Source organism: Nanorana parkeri, unplaced genomic scaffold, assembly GCF_000935625.1.
Source record: "Nanorana parkeri isolate BGI_ZX_2015 unplaced genomic scaffold, ASM93562v1 scaffold736, whole genome shotgun sequence".
Lineage (NCBI taxonomy): Eukaryota > Metazoa > Chordata > Amphibia > Anura > Dicroglossidae > Nanorana > Nanorana parkeri.
This window is the reverse complement of record NW_017307004.1, coordinates 37956-55605: the sequence shown is the minus strand read 5'-3', so window position 1 is coordinate 55605 and position 17650 is coordinate 37956. Positions and strand designations below refer to the sequence as shown.

The following is a 17650-nucleotide window of genomic DNA, read 5'->3' as shown; positions in this document are numbered from 1 at the left end:
CGTGCACACGCATGTCCTTGGCGCCAGGCGGGCTATTTAAAGATGGCTCCTGCATCTGCACTTTGCTGAGAGATCTTCAGCTGTAACCTGCATCTGTCTTTCTGCTCCTGATACCTGTTTGACCCAGCTTGTTTCTTGACTCTGCCTGCTTGCTGCCAGCCTGGTGACCTCGGCTCATCCCTGACCATTCTCCTGATCCGGTACCATTCTGCTCGATAGTGTATGACTCGACCTGTTCCTGACTCTGTTCTGTCACCTGCTTTTGTACCACGCTGACCGCATGTTACCGATCTGGCTTGTCCCTGACTACACTTCAGCCTCTCACACAAGTGTCGTCTGATCTGCCATCTTCCACCAGGTGTCTCTAGCGTCCTGTTGTCAGCATCAGCACATCCAGTGTGTCCAGCAGTCATACCAGCCACAGGCCCTCGTGCCCCTCTCGGTCTGTATAACTACTGTTCCATCTCCAGTGGGGCTCAGACGAGAGCAGCAAGGGAAGGCCTTTCTCGTTACTTCAGGCTCATACCAAGGTACGTGACACCTGGGTTGCCAAGCTGCTGCCTTCAGTGTCTGGGCACAGGGCGCCCTCTCACCACTGCTGTGAGTTTGTGGCATATTGCACAAGGTGGATCATAAGCATTGGGGTCACTGGGACGTGGAGGCAACACAGCCAGATTGTGGCTCTTGCAAGGCATCCCTGGGGGCAATTTTTCTGTCAGTCCCATGCTGTTTCCTTTCCCCTTCACTGTTATCATCAGGGTTCTCCTCTACTGCCTCTGGGCCACCATGGAGGATTTTATAAGGGTTGATACCTAATTCTCTGATACTTCTAGCCATAGGGGCTGCAAGCTGGCTCCTCTCTAGCTCTCTGAGACCCACTCTGACTCTCTCTTCTGCCTGCATTTTCTCTTTCTGGAGGAGAAGAGAGAGGAATGAACAGTTTCAGTTCTCAGGAGTCACCTCCTGAAGACTTTTTCTGACATCTCTAAACTAAAGGACATGGTTTCTGCCCTTGTGGATGGGGTTGCATTTATAACCACCTGTGTCGACCCTTCTGAAGGTTGAGTTTGGCGTCCCTAAAAATGTCTAAAGCTGCTAAAATCTTTTTGGTTCACTTGCTTTTACAGCCTGTGTTGTATGGGGACTGGGATCACCCTGAGGAACTGTTCTCTCTCCCCCCAAGTGGTTTTTCTGGCAGTATCCTATTGTGTATGGCTTCCTTAAGACGTGGGCAGTCCCTACCATGAACTCTGCCATCTCTTGCCTGAACCAGACCATTACAGTCCCTGGTTTCAAGGACTTATGGACAAGAGGTTAGTAGCCCACTTTAAAATGTATTTCCTCTTGTGCAGTCAAATTTGAGCAAACCCCTCAATGTTTGTAATGTGTATCTATTCACACAGCATACCGAAAAATAGAAATATGTCTTACCTTTTTAGATGTTTGGTGCAGCAAGCAACATGGCTGATTCCAGATTTTACTGGGCACATTCAAAGTGATCTTCCCTTATAGAAAGACTTGGCGCTGAAATTTAAGGATTGTGTTTCACTCATTAACTTAGCATACAATGGTGAAGCCCTTCATCCCTCAGTCCTTACTAGCATTACAAAAAAAGAGAAGCAAGTAGACTTTTTAACACTTAAGAAGCCATAAAACCCTAACTCAAATAAAAGCAGTTTAAACTGCAACAAGCATTTTTAAAATATTTTAGGTTATGCTACGTCAATGGAACATGTAACCAATATAAAATAGGTGTCATCCCAATTTGGCTGCAAAAGTGGAAATATATACTTTAAGGCCTTATTTGCCCTTGCAGGCCTGGTCATGCAGCCTGTAGTTGCTCCTATGGCATGTTGTCAGACCTTCTGGTCAAAGGCTGTGGCCAGGGACCCCGGATCTACTTTAACTGATCCTGAAGTTCGCCTCTTTGGGGAATCCCTGGAAACATACCTCCAAGATACCGTGGGAAAAAGCACCTCCTTGCCATAGAATGGGAAGCCTCTGACTCCGGTAGCTACTCCAGTATTGTTCATCTCCCTCCTTTTAGGAAAAGTTTATTTTGTCCTTCTCAAGCCTTGGGTTCTAAACAAACAGTGTGTGCAAGGCCCTGACCTCCATGGCAGGTAAGCCCTCTTTTGTAGGGAACGGGCATCTTCACTTTTACAGGTGGTGGGACGTCTTTCAGCTTAGTGGGGGTCCAAGACCTCCAAATCGACGTCAGCAATATTGTAAAATATTCAGCAGATGATACAGACCCTACAGAGCTTTGGATGGATTGTGAACCTCCAGAAATCAGTGCTAGAACTTTCCCATAGGTTGGCGTTCCTAGGTCTGGTCTTGACAAAGGAGAAATTGCACGGGACGATCCCTGGATCTTGCACCTCTATGGCCAGCAAGATGAAGTTTGCCCTGGAATCAGCAAAGTCCTTCCTTCTGATGTCCTGGAAGGTGCTCATAAAATATGCCAGCATTTCGGGCTTAGGTGTAATCCTGGTGTCACGGATCGGGACTCACGGTTATGAACTGGAGTCAGGTATGTGGACCCTTTCTACTACCCTGGCACGGACACTTAGAGAAAAGGGTCCAAGCAGTGTAGGCTGACGACTCCCAGAGCTGGACTACAAGCAGGGGAACTGAATGAGGCAATGGAAGACAGCTAAAGCTGGAAGTTCAAATACAAGGCAGGGTGCTGCAATGCTGAGTAGGTGGCATGGGGTCCATCAGGATGTGGAATCTAAGGGCCAGCCGGTATTCACCAGAGCTCTTGATGGTAGAGATGGGCTTGGCTGCATGCTGACCCCAGGTCACAATCCCTAGGTCAACCCAACTCACCTAACACGTACAGGGTATGAATCAAAGGTTAGGGACAGTCTGAAGACTAAGACTTCCAGGGACAAAGCAAAGCACAGGGCAGACTGTAGACAGGGATATCCAAGCACAAAGCAAAGCACAGGGCGGACTGTAGACGGGGATATCCAAGGACAAGCCAAAGGTTTGGTACACGGGAAAACTTCCAGGAATTCAGGGTCAATCGTAAATGGGGGGACCCGGCAACTAGCTTGGGAAAGCTTTGCTTGGGCCGCGTGCCATTTGCTGCCCTGAGTTTAAATAGAGACAGGAAGAGGGAGGAACCACAGGATTGGCCACATGCGGACTGCACTGATTGGCTGAGTAGCTGTGTAAGAAACATCAGGAGAGGTCGGCCGACGCCTAAAGCTGCCAGACTGGTGCAAGTGTGAGTCGGGTTCAGAGCACATGCCTGGAGGACTACAAGCACCAGCACAGCCTTGCGTGCCTGCAGAACCAGGGGCAAGAGGTATGTATATACTTGTAGAACTACAAGTAACAGCTCAGCTGTAAGTCTGCAGCTGAACTGTGACACCTGGAGGGCCTCTCCGTCCTGGGAACCTAGACATTTGCGCAATCATGGCTCCTGATAAACATGCTGGAGCTCACTGGACTCGGCAATTGCAGGGTCACCAGGGTTCATTTGGACAACACTATGTTCAACGCTTACATTAACCGTCGAGGAGGCACCAGAAGTTTTTTGGCTGCAAGAGAAGTCAGCCTTATTCTGGCTTGGGCCCTGTGTGCCAGGTTCAACAACAAACTGGACAGGTTTGCCTCCGGGACCAGTGATCCTCTAGACTTCCCATTTATCTTTTGTTTACTCAGACTGATCTATGCCTTCCCGTTTGCCTCGCCTCTTTTTTAGGATTGAGATTGAAAGTCCCCAGGATCTTGGTTTGCGGATGTAGTCAAATTTAATAGTGAATTTTCTGTGGGAGTCTCTGGACCCTCCAGGCCTTCTATCGCAACGACCTGTATTCCACCCTGCTTCTTGGTTTTAATGGCATGGGTGTTGAAGCCCAAGTCTTGAGGGACAAAAGCCTTTCAGACACTGTCATCTTTTTATGCTCCTCAGTGCTAAGCAGTCGACCTCCCACATGGTTGACCACCACCCCTGCAAAGCATACTTTTTGTATGGTGCAAGGCCAAGAAGTTCAATCCCAGGAAGTACTGCGTGGGAGGCATTTTAACCTTCAAGTCTGGCCTAAACCATTGTTGACTGTGAATACCACCATGAGCCAGATATCTGCCTTGATGATCCTCTTCCAGAGGCCATTTGCCTCTTATACATTGATGAATACTTTTGTGCAGGGACTGGCACACATTGTTCCCCCTGTTCATAATCTGGTGACTCTGTTGGACCTCAAACTGGTTCTCTCGGCCCTTCAGAAGCTGATTTCTAAAAACTGAAAAAATATATATTTCTTTGCCCTTATTTGCAAGGTGGCCTTCCTCATTTCCTTCATTTATGCTAGGTGTGTTTTGAGTTAGTATCTTGACATGCAAGGAGCCCTTTCTGCTCATCCATAAGGATAAAGTTCTGAGGCCTAAGGCCTTCTTCCACCCTAAGGTGGTCCCTGCCTGCCATCTTTACCAGGGCATTGTATAACCATTTTGTGTCCTGCTCCTAAATACCCTAAAGAAATTTCCCAATGCTGTCTAGACTTAGTTAAGCAGTCAGTTTACCTCTGCAATTTCTGCTATTCGGAAGTCTGACCCCTTGTTTCTTTCTGCAGGTCCCCATATGGGGCAACTGGCTTCTCGTTCTACTGTTGCTAGGTGGATTTGTCAAACTATCTCCTAGGCTTACCAAGGGAAAAGTTTTCTCCTTTCCGGTCAAGGCACATTCCACCAAAAATGTTTGTGCTTCTTAGGCTTTCTTCTGTGCACACTTTTGTCAAATTCTACAAGGTGGACATTCAGGCCTCCTGAGGATGTTCATTTTGCCTGGAAGGTCTTTCAGGCAGCCCTATAATCCTTAGGCATGCTTCTGTTCTAGTTCTCTGCTCCCTGTTGGGGTTGTTGTTTTTCTCTGGCCTGTTAGCCATTGTTTAATGTGTTTTCATCCAGCTCCCGGAAAACTGGGAAAAAAGCCCCAAATACCAATTAATTCCTGAGTTTCAATTTCTTGGGCCTATTAGCCATTATTTGATGTGTTTTCATACAGCTTCTGGGAAACTGGGAGAGGCCCAAAATATCTGGCGATTCTGCAGTTTCTTGTGAGTTTACCTAACACCACTTCCCTTAGGGATATCTAAGGCTGCATTGCTGATCATCCTTGTAAGGTGCTAGTTGCATGTCTGTATCTGGCCGCAATCCTCGGTCAAACCTGAAACTAGCAGTGGCTTTCAACTTTTAAAGCCAAAGCATTAGAATGACATTCAGGTAACTAATAATAATAAACTATAAACTGTTTATACGGGCTATATGTACGGGTAAAGGGTGGCGGACGTTTTTCAGATTGATTCCCTAGTAATAATAAGAAAAATGCTTGAAATGTTAGGTATAGTTGGATTTTAACCCCTACCCAAATACAGCTTGTATGTTAAACAATGTAACTCCAGGCATAAATAATTTTTTTGCCATATTAACTGTACATCTCACCATGTTCCCATTTAATATTATTATAATCCATGGTTGTACTCCTTTTCATCCCCACTGTTACGTGGTGAGCCTGCCGAGTTCTCCACATCACTTCCTGCAGAGGGCTGTCAACACTCCAGAAGTTTCATCCTCTTCAAAGCGCTAATCTATGTAAATTCTGTAATTCCCTCTTTACAAATTACCCCAATCTTTACAAATTGGGGTAATTTCATGAAACGTTTCTTTTTCTTTCTGTGAGCTAAAACCATCTGCTTCTGACCATGTTATGAGAGATGGCGTATACCAGAAACAAAGTCTTATACCTTGGTTCCCTGCATTTGTGATAAAGCAACATATTCTGTTACAATTTAACAAAAATATAAAAAGAAAAAAATTTAATTTTTAATTACACAAGCAAAGTATTTATGAAAACAGTTTACCAAAACAAAAGCCTTATATGATGTTTTACAATGTAATAACTATTTTCGTAGGCAAATTAGTCGGTTATTGCTGGAAAATCTTTTCTGGTTATCTAAGCTTTAATGGTCATTGCAGATTGGATACCTGGCTCTTGGTTGTACTATAGTTGTGGTGTTGCATAGTTATGTGCTACATGTATCACACGTACCAAACACTTTTGTCACTCCCTTTTGCTTTTCACTCTTACAACATAATTTGTTTTTCTTCTTGTAGGATGCAAACGCTACCTGGTATACAGAAAACCCTGATTTCACAAAGTGCTTCCAGAATACAGTCCTGGTATGGATTCCATGCATCTACCTCTGGCTCTGCTTCCCTATATACTTTATATACCTCCAGCACAACAACCAGGGATACATCCGAATGTCACATCTTAATAAGGCAAAAACTGTAAGTGTCAACTTTATAATCGCATAGGTATTGATACCTGTTAAGCTACTACAAAAACTCACCTTTTATATCAGTTGCAGCACTACCCGTTAAGCACTTTGCACTTGGGAACTCTCATAATAAGTGCATAATAAAGAAATTACGGTAACTTTTATGCACACACAAGTGAAAGTGCTTATTTTTATTGAAAGAAGGTTTTTGAAACCTAGCACAGATGAGCTCTGCAACACATTTTTGCATGCATTTTGTTACATTTCTTTAGTAAAAATCCCAAATAAGCGGTTATTATTTAGTCTGTGTGATGGTCTTTAAACTATGGTGTATATACTGTATATTTAAAATGCATTAAGCCCCAAAATGATGCCTTTTGGGAACGTAGACACCCCAGGGTATTTAGTAGGCGGCATGTTGAGTATTTTAAAGTTCTATTTTATTTTTTTTCATTCATTGCAATTTTAATAAGGTAATTCTCACACACAGCTTGTGTATACTTAGAATGTCCCACAAACATTCTGCTACTCCTCCCGAGTATAGGGATACCACATATATGAAACTTTATCTCAGCCTAGCTGCAAAGAGTGGCTCAAAAGGATCGATTTTAGAATCGCCTTAGAAGAATGGGTTATATACAGGAAGAGCTGTGGCCAGAGCTGTGAGGACCCTTGTATAACCCCTCCTACTCCAGAAAATGCACGGTTTATTTGCTAGTGTCCTTAGGTGGTGGAGATCTCCTCTTTACTGTGGGAAGTGTGATAGTTTAGTTACCTATTTTCTGCATTTCTTCAATCAAGATATTTCTTTTCCCATAACTCCGGAACAGATTTGTAAGGCGGCAACATGGTCAAGTTTCTCCACCTTCGCAAAGCATTATCGCCTAGATCTCAATACCGCAGGGGATCAGGCATTCGGCAGGAAGGTACTACAAGCGGTGGTCCCGCCCTAATTGGTAAGTTCTTGGTTATCCTCTCGTGATGCTGTCCTGGAAGACGTTATGGGAAATTCAGAGTTAGGACTTACCGGTAACTCTATTTCCATTAGTCTTCCAGGACAGCAACTGCCCGCCCATTGATGCTTGTAGTATTAATGTGATGTGGTGGTATTGCCTGTATGTGCCTTGTCTTTTTCCAGCTTGCCTTCGGTTCTCGTGATGACTGAGGGAGTGGAGGAGAGGAGGGTCTTTTAAGCAAATTAAGTGACGTGTTTCCTGTGTGTGGGGGAGGAGATTCCATCTCGTGATGCTGTCCTGGAAGACTAATGGAAATAGAGTTACTGGTAAGTCCTAACTCTGAATTTCAGACATCTCGATCCTGCATTAGGCGCCCACCTTGGCAAGTGGTGCAGCGTTTTGGGTCACCTACAGGGTGTTTTTACAGGTCCAGGGCAGTGGTGTTTATATTTTGATAGAGGCCAAAATAATGTCTGCATTGCTAGGGACAACAGAGGTCAGCGAGGCTTTTGTTCTGGTATTGTGTGTACTCGTTGGGGCCCCTCACTATGGTAGACTTTACATGAAAAGGGCCAGGTGGACAAGGAATAGCCAACAATATTGCCGATAATGGCACAGATGGTTACTTTGAGGTTTGCCCCGGGGACTCTGCTACAGATTGAATGTGTGTTGGCCAACAGTCCAGCCTGTGATCATATAGTGCACTGTAAAATTATATGGAAATGGCAAACTCAATTTAGTGATCTCTCACTATACCCAGTGATGCATATAAAAACAAGCCAAAAAAATATTGGAAAAAAATAAAAATGCACAATTTCCACAACCTAATGTGTCTCTTCCAAAATAGTGCAATTTCTTCATATATCTAATTATACAACATATTTAAACATGTGTAATAGTGTCCATCTAATCAATCCACCAGTGATAGTCTTTCATGTGAATGAAACCACTCTACAGGTTAATCAGCGCTTTTTATACACATAATCCTCCCACTGTGCTCACAGATTCCCATGACAATCTGACAAGCAACGAGTCAAAGTGCGAAATCCTTGTTGAACCGGTACACCTTGGTGTGTATATATATAATGCACTTTATTGGTTCTCATCGACCCCTCCTCTATGCATCCTCGCTCCTCAGGGCTTGTTCACACCAAGCACGTTCCAGGAGCAGAGCAGTTACAGGCTGGATCAAAACTGCGTCCAATGTATTCCAATGGTATTTTGGGCTCTAGTTCACAGCGCAGCGTTCAGTTCCAGAGCATGTAAAAAAAACTACAGCAAGCCCTATTTTTCCTGCTCTGGAGCGCATGCAAACGCATCAAAAACTCACCGCACTGAAAGCCCATTTTAAACGGCCTGGAAGGCATCAAAAACGTGGTATAACACACTGCACTGCGTGTGCAGTAACTCATGCAGATCTGGTCTGCATTTGGTGTGAACAAGCCCTTAATCAATCATTTCGTGATTCATTGCTATCATGAAATGGAACAAAACCACTCATGGCGTAGAAGTAGAAAAAAAAAAGTATCTTTTATTAAAAAACAACAATCTACTCACATTCAATGAATTGAAACAATAAGTGGATTTTCCGTTACTGTGTTAATCTAGCCATGATTCACAACTATTTTTGGTGCAAAGGTAAATGTATTTTGCAAGCATGTTCTCAGATCCGGAGTGCATAACTTTATATTTTTCTAGATTAACACTCATCTGCCAAGTTGCTGCCCACACCTCAATTTTATTGAGGTCTTGTTGCAAATTTACTCAGCCTCCTGTGACAGCTGCCAGGAAAGAGAGCCAGTGCAAACACTCAGCGATCAGTGAATGTTTGTAAATAATTAAAGGACACGTTGACTATATCCTCATTTATGAATGAATGGGAAGCGATCTACATCACTTCCTGTTAATTCATGATTGTGGTTATAGTGAACAGGAACACTTTAAAGTTACACCATAAAAAAGAAAAACAAAATTTTTTTTAAAGTCCCCACCTATACATACACGCATGCAAACATGCGTCTGGGGCGCAAAAAAGACGATTGCGCCCATTACACCGCACTTGTTACATATCGCCGCGAACATCGCAGTGAGAGCAATAAGTCTAGGGCCATCAATCACTGATAACACTAAACTGATGAGCGGTAAAAGCTTTTAAAGCGTCGCCCATGGCCAATTTTGGGTATGGTAGTTTTCTGCGATTTCGCGGGTGCATGCAATTTTAAAGCTTGACATGCTTGGTGTCTATTTACCCGATGTGACCTGATCTTTTATATTTTACCAAAAAACTGGGTAATAATAAATGATACCTAACATAATGTAAAAAAAAACCTTTTTTTTCTGCAATTTTTCCTAATTATAGTAAAAAATTAAAACCCCAGTGGTGTTTAAATACCACCAAAAGAAAGCCCTATCTGTCCCCAAAAAATGGTATAAAATTTATTTCGGTACAGCGTTGCATGACGGAATAAACGTCAGTCAAAGTACCGCAGCGCTGAATACTGAAAAATGGCCTGGCCAGGAAGGGGGTCTAAACACCTGGTCTTGAAGTGGTTAAAAGGCAAATATCAGGGGGGCCGTTTAGACCCCTAATAGTTATAAAATTTAAAAAGCTTATAAAAAGAAAAAATAAAATAATTTTTTTTTAAATTGAAAAAAAGTTAATAAAAAATATTTTCGGTTTGACCTTTTTTTTTATTTCGGTTTGGTTTATGAAATTTTCAGTTTGGTGAACCTCTACTATTAACAAAAATGAGACTTGGACTATAATCTCATGTTTAGTTTACTCACTTGTATTGCATGTGAGGAATAGTACAACAGTCGTACTTCCGTGTTTGGTATGGCGCAAGATAGACTCGCCCCTACGCGTTTCGTCGTCGCAACATCTTAAGGGGGGTATGCAGGTCTATCACTCCATACCAAATCCAATCCTTTCTTTTTTCATAGGTTTATATTCACATCACGGATATTTGATTTATATACGGTAGATTAGATGGTGCATACACCTAAATAGGTCATCACAGATATAGATCCATTCCTCCTTGATTGAACTAATAGCGCTGTATATTTGGTAAAACATTCAGTTGGACCTAGTTGTCTATAGTGCAGCAGCTTTCCATTTACATCTTAGATCATTCATTAAGCACAGATTCAAAACTAAAAACAATAACTTTTCAGCATGTCTTTCGAGTGTGGGAAGAAACCCACGCAAGCACAGGGAGAACATGCAAACTCCTTGCAGAATTTTTCCTGTGTCGTACAAAAATCATATTTATTGACTGTGGAGTAATAAGAGCTACCTTTTTTTTTTCTTTTCTGCAGGCTTTAGGGTTCTTATTATGGCTGGTCTGCTGGGCAGATCTATTCTATTCTTTCTGGGAAAGGAGTCAAAGTATATATCGCGCTCCAGTTTTTGTTGTGGGCCCCACTGTGCTGGGAATAACAATGGTAAGTGGTTTCTTCCAGGGATGTAATAAAATGTGTGAACCTTTCGGTTTATTAATGTTTTCTTCATGTCCAGATCAGCTAACAATTTTTAAAAGGATTTTTCATTCAAGATGAACTCCAGGCAGAGTACTTTATAACATATCTGCCATGTAAACAGGCATTTTGTGAATGAACGAGGGAAGAGGATGGACGGATAAATTACACTAGAGTGAGCCACAACTCTCGCAGCAGCAGGCATGAAGTACAGCGTTATCTGTACTATCCTGCCTAAAATAAAAGTTTGAATTTTACTTTTCAGAGTAAGGACCTGGACCTGGGATAAACATAGCAGAAATGTTAAATGCTCTGCCTGGGATCTTGCTTTTGATCAAAAGGTAGTTTTTTTTTTTTTTTTTCTTGTTTCCAGCCTCATTTACTTAGCTGCTATACACTGTCATGACAACTAATGACGGCATGTATTGTAACAGTACATATACAGTATGTATTGATATGCAGGGCTTGAAAGATTTGTGTCTCCCCAGTCAGTCAAAGAATTCACCAGCCAGCATGACCGAACTATAGCCTTGCAATTTATGTTAACGGTTTGTTGGGACGGATGGAGTTTTCTTTTGGTGGTATAATAATCACCACTGGGGGGGTTTATTTTTTACTATATAATTCAAAAAGTACCGTAAATTTTGAAAAATGTTTTCATGTAAAAAAAAAAAACATTTATTCATACCCATATTTTTGGTAAAATATAAAAGACGGGGTCACGTTGGGTAAATAGACACCAAACATGTCATGCCTTTAAAATTGTGCGCGCTCGCAAAAAGCGACCGCACCAAAAATTGGCCATAAGCACCGCTTTTAAACGCTTCTACTGCTCATCAGTTTAGTGTTATCAGTGATTAATGTCTCTAAAATTATTGCTCACACTCTTGACGTTCGTGGTGATATGTAACGTGTGCAGAACAATAGGCGGAATCGTTGTCGCACGTAGACGCACCCGACGCATGTTTGCGTGTGCATGTGGGGGGCCGGGGACTTAATTTTTTTTCATGCTTTAATTACTCCTTTTTTTTTTTCTTTACACTTAGCAATAAAGTTATCACATAGGAGACTGAGAAACTCCCTACCGTGTTTCCCCGAAAGTAAGACCTACCCCGAAAATAAGACCTAGCACTATCTTCAGGGATTTTCGCAGCTCCCGCCCCGCCCACACGTCAGCCGGCCGCAGCTCCCGCCCACACGCCCGCAGCTCCCGCACGCACAATGGAAGCGACATCCGCCGGGACCGGCAACAGCATGCCGCCTTCCGGGACCTCGTCCATTCCTCCCCCAGCCAGGTAAGACATCCCCCGAAAATAAGACCTAGTGTCTTATTTCGTGGAAAAAAAAATAAATAAGACACTGTCTTATTTTCGGGGAAACACGGTACGTGATAGCCAATTTACATGACGGGTCCTCTCGATAGAGACATCAGGGGTCTCCAAGACCCTAATGTCACCTTGGGACCCCCAGAGAAGCTGATGAAACAGGTCTGCTTCACCTCCTTCTCCCCAGCTTTTGTAGCTGCATTCGTGGACCGCAGAGGAGATCAGGGGGAGATCGTGCACCGAACTCCCTCTGATCTCCTGTCACAGAGCAGCCGTGCTGCACCCAGCTGCACCGGGCTGAGCGAATCTCAGGACCGGCAATGGCAGTGACAGCGGCGGTGGCATCTGCGGAGGGGGTAAAATTGCAGACGATACAAACGATCGGGTGTCTCTAGAGACGCCCAATCGCTTGAATGTAATCCGCCATCCAAGAACCTGCCGGCCTGCCGTTTAATTACAATGGCTGGCCGGCAAGCTACTTGTCCGGCTCCGGCGTCCTCTCGTCACGGACGAGAGGATGAGTGGATTTTTCAAGCCCTGTTGAGTTGTAATGTACGAGTTAGAAAGGTAACAATACTGTCAATATTGCTGGCCCAGCTAGGGTGTTGGGGCAAACCTTCAGGATGCGATGACTTGGTTACATGATATACATAGTTATATACAGGGCTATTCACTAGAGGGTGATCAGTTTGGAGAAGGCAGGAGAAGGGAACAATCTAGGACAACATAGCTGAACTGCAAAGGGAGCCGAATTGGAGAATTTTTCCAAATCAGCTATGTTGTCCTAGATTGTTCACTTCTCCTGCCTGCTCCAAACTCATTACCCTTTTTTGAATAGCCCTAAGACCCCATTCACACTGAGCTACATCCAAAAAAGCGCTTTTTTCAGAGCGATTTTGAGCTGAGCTACAGTGCACATTTTTTTGCGCTATGTAGCGCGACTTTTCGCAGGAACTTCGTAGCTGCTATATTGGGCTGAAACCAATCAAAAGCGGTCTTGATGTGACATCATTCCTTGCTTCTTATATTTCTGTGCAAAAGTGACACTTCTGTAGCACGACGTAGTGCGACAATGAGCTACACCATTAAAGTCTATTGGGCCAAATCGCACAAAATTCGCTGAAAAAGGTCAAGCTACAAGCTTGAGCTACAGGCGACATTGAGCTGTGAGATGTGAACAGCTCCATTGAAATGCATTGGACAAGCTACATTGAGCGGCATTGAGCTGATATTTTGAGTGATTTTTGGAGCTGAAATCACGCAATAAATTGCTCATTGTGAACGGGGTCTAATGGCATTTGAGGTTGAATAAAGACACCGATCCATCAAGTTTAGCGTGCTAGTCATTAAGAGTACCTGTACCCATGTATGTTTTGTTCTCTGAGGAACGCAACTAAACAGTTCTTGAGCGATTCAATACTTTCTGCTGATACCACTGCTTGTGAAAGAGTTTCTTTAGCCATTTTTAAAATAAGTGTCTTTTTTTTTTTTTTTTTTATTCCATGATCTTCCCAGTGCTTCTTTAGCAATGATTTAGAACACATAATTGTATAGTCCTCTTCACTGTATATTTTCTTTCTATTTTTCAGCTTCTAGCTACTTTTTTAATTCAGTATGAGAGAATTAAAGGAGTGCAGTCTTCAGGTGTAATGTTGAATTTCTGGATCATTGCTCTGCTTTGTGCCATAATAATCTTCAGGTCCAAAGTTCTCCATGCCTTAAAACAAGTAAGTATCTGTTTCACATTAATTGACATTTTGAATAGACTGTTAGTAAATAACATTAAGAGCCGATTCACTCTACCAGTCTTTTCCTTTCAGCTGCTTTGTGGTACTTACAACTGCTGGCACCCAAGCACAGCCACCTTTTGTGTTTGATATTTTGGCAAAACAAGTAATGTTTCTGCCTCAACACGCATCCCACTATTTAACAAAATAGGTTGGGGTTGATTTCAATCTTAGGAGAGCTTTTAGGGGTTCACATGCATGGTTAGCAGTCTTGATTGCCTGTCAGATGAAGTGTGCTTTTCTGCGGCTTTGATTGGATTTAAATGTTTATATGAATAGCTTATGATGTGAGCTGATAGATTACTTTGGGAGAAAGGCAACAAATGCAAATAAATGCCTTTTGTTAACAAGCACTTAAGCTGCTATTATTTGTACAGTTTAACTTACCCACTATATTTACATTGTGGTTAGGAATGATAGGGCACAGTAATGGCAGTGACGATTATTAAGTGCTATTATGCATACAGAAGTATTAACTACATCGCTGCCAAGCCCTCATACTTTTAACCTCAGCTGGCCACACCATTTTTGCAATTTTTCCCATTGTTTTGATTTTCTACTGCTGCGTTACTAGTGTTTGTAAAAAACAAAACAAACCTAAAAACCCCCAAACCATATATTTTCTGAAAGGACAGGGCTGGTAGAATAAAAAGATGGTGCTGCTAATATTGTAGGTCCTGCGATAATTGCACTAATGTTTATCAAATCCATATGAAACATAATTTAAAAATACACAATTCAATTGATAAAAGCACACTAAAAGTAGTATCAGCGCACAAAAATACTTTTCTGACTAAATCTAAAAGATTAAACTGTTTTGAGGTAACAAATATTTGTAAATCTTGAAATGCGCCTTTTTGTGAAACGGTAAAAAAATGAAGTAATACAAAAGTGTAAATAAGCGACTTATGTTAATAATTGTTTGTGTGCTTTGCTGGTGTATGTGTTGTGATAAAATGATACAGGCGTACATTTAATCGCAACACAGCGCATCACATCCGGAATTTTCTTTAATAGCTCATCAGCGTCTTGTCAGCCGCTGATGAGAGCTTTTATTTTAAAGTGGACCGTTGGGGGAACCGTTTTGATATGTTCATGGTCGCTAAAGCGACCATGAGCTTATAGCAGAAGGGAGAAAGCCATGGCGTATGGCATACCGAGCTGGCCAGCTGGAAACAGTTGTGTTCCGCCATATGTCAGTGGCAGGGAAAGGGTTAACGAATGTGTAAACCCAATCACTAAAATCTCATAGAAGCGTTAACATGCTAATATTGTAAAAGTAATGTTTTAATATTTTAAAATCTCCAACTTGTATTAAAATAAGACCTAGTGGTTCTGCCAAAAAGATCCTTGTTCTGACACCTAGTATGAGTTGACAACACGCTCTGTCTTTTATCTTTCAATTCCTGCATTGCAACTTTGTCACACCGTCTTCTCTATGGAGGCTACAGATGGTCATTTCCACATGGATTAGGCGACAATGGTTTATTGTTGGAAGTTGCCCTTAGAAATGCCATGCAGCCATCACTGGAATGCATGCATGCAGACAGATGGTAACTGCTAGAGATTAGCAGTGCTGAGAGTTTAATTTTCTTAATTTAATTTTTAGTTTAATTTTCTTACAAATTCTTGTACATTGCAAGAATTTTTAACAACTAGGTTGCAATTTCCTACATGTTTCTGTTCTGAAGAAAAAGCTTTTTGTTGCAGCATGTGCTTTCCAAGCTGATTCCTGAATAAGAGGGTCTGTGTTCCTTAGAATCAGCTGGTGGGCTTCCTGGGTTATAATAGGGAAAGTTGCTGTGTCTGCATCCCTTTTAGTACAATTAAGGGAGTATCTTGCGAAAAATGAAATTTTCTATTCCAAGGTTGCCAAAATTTGGACTTGCATCTTAGTGCAGACTTCTGGGAAAGTGAGTCACCCAATCATAGAAGCAGGAAGTGACATTTCTACAGGTGTACCAACCTTTCTGTTGGTGTACCGAACGCCCTTAGGTCACCACGATGCATTAAAACATTACAGCGGCTGCAGTTTTAAATGGAAAGGTAATTTTTAATAACCTTAAATTACAAAATGGCTTGGGCAACAATTTTTATATGCTATATTTTTTGACAGATTTTTTTTCTTCTTTATCTCGTGGATTTACATAGTTACATAGTGTTTGGGGTTGAATAAACACATACGTCCATCAAGTCCAACCCATATAGGTCCATGCATCATCTCATTCTTAGGGATACTGGTATCCCTGGATATTACGGTCCCTCAAGAAATTGTCCAAACATTTCTTGAACAAATCTACACTCTTGGCTGAAATCACTGCCGATGGCAGTGAGTTCCAGACCTTAACCGCTCTTACTGTAAAGAACCCTCTTCGCCCATTGTTCTGGAATTTTTTTCTCCACCAACTTTAGGTGGGGAACTCTAGTCTTTGTAAAGGAGTTAATCTCAAACAGTTTGTTGCCAATGTTGCTGTCACCATTGAGCATCTTGTACATGAATATCGTATCCCCCCCTTAATCTCCTTTAATTCCAGCGTAAACATGTTTAAGGTCAGAAGCCTTGTCTCATAGCTCCGGTCCTCCATTCCCCTAATTAGTTTGGTTGCCCTCCGCTGGACTCTCTCCAGTTCAAGGACATCCCTTCTCAGTACCGGCGACCAAAACTGGACCGCGTACTCGTACGTCGAACCCGTTTCCCTCCTGAGTGTATACTGAGGAGCAAAAATTGTTCAGCGCCTCGGCCCTCTCCTCGGCCCTTTTTTAGTTACTGTGTTGTTGACAATATTTTACTAAATAGGAATACAGACAGAAATAAAAATGCTTTTCTTTAGTATAGCAGGGAAAGTCTAAGACCCCTGTCCGATTTTACTTTCGGTACGTGTCCTTATAGGCAGGTCATTTGCAAGGACATTTTCCCCATAGCTTGGTGAATGTGGTGGGTTTACTTTGCAAAGATAACCCAGATCGAAAGTGAAAATTTGTATAGGAGCAGCGTAAACAGGAAGCTTTTTACAGAGCATTGACAGAGCTTCCTGCAAGCTTTGTTTAAGCATTTAGGGCCCGTTCACACCACACACAGTGCTTTCCGGCCTGATTTCTGGCCGGAATGCACTGGATCGCATTGCGGCCGGCTCAGTTTGTTGTGGGGCGGGAGGGGGCCATTGAAGTGCAATCCGATCGGCCGCAAGGCACGTCAATGCCTGCGGTCCAGTGAAGTCAGAAAAAATACCATTACTAAACTACTAATTTGGTAATGGTAAACACAGATTGTAACCTTTGCATGACTGAGCTTGTTTTTAGTTTGTTTGTTAATGACGTCAATAATATACGTCAATAATATACTTTCTTACTAAGTGCACCCACACATATTCTATATTGTTTTTTTAGAGGACAGATAGGGCTATATATTTATAAAACATATGCGTGCCTAGCGCCTCACTTAGGACAAATAAAATATAACAAAATGAGGAAAAAACTTAAAACACTTTTTTTCCCAAGTTTTGATTATTAATATTTTTTTAGAAAAATAGCACAGCTAACAAAATGCATGAAATAAATTCATTTATTTGTCCTTTTATTTGGAAACCCCTCACATCCCTTAGGATTTCAGAAACATTTCTGTACTTCTCAGCCTAAAACTAAAACCTAACATTTTAGTTTTTTTCTTCTAAAAGCTAGTGGTGGTCACCTGGCATACAACATACTTTGAACATCACTGTCATGAGGGGGTTAAATTAAACAAAATTAACCCCTTAGGGTGAAAAACAAATCTACAGCTGCAGATTTTCATTCTAAGGGGTTTATTAGTATAA

The 17650-nt window shown here is 42.2% G+C and overlaps 1 protein-coding gene across 1 annotated transcript in view; it reads left to right on the top strand.

The window, feature by feature from the left end:
• The window catches only part of LOC108793299 (multidrug resistance-associated protein 1-like), a gene marked incomplete at its 3' end in the record, with an annotated part of 90425 nt that overhangs the window by 39928 nt on the left and 32847 nt on the right, over positions 1 to 17650 (top strand). The window contains exons 2-4 of the mRNA XM_018564207.1: positions 6127 to 6303; positions 10568 to 10693; positions 13641 to 13778. Of these exons, the coding sequence (XP_018419709.1) occupies positions 6127 to 6303; positions 10568 to 10693; positions 13641 to 13778 (441 nt within the window). The remainder of the gene's footprint in view (positions 1 to 6126; positions 6304 to 10567; positions 10694 to 13640; positions 13779 to 17650) is intronic.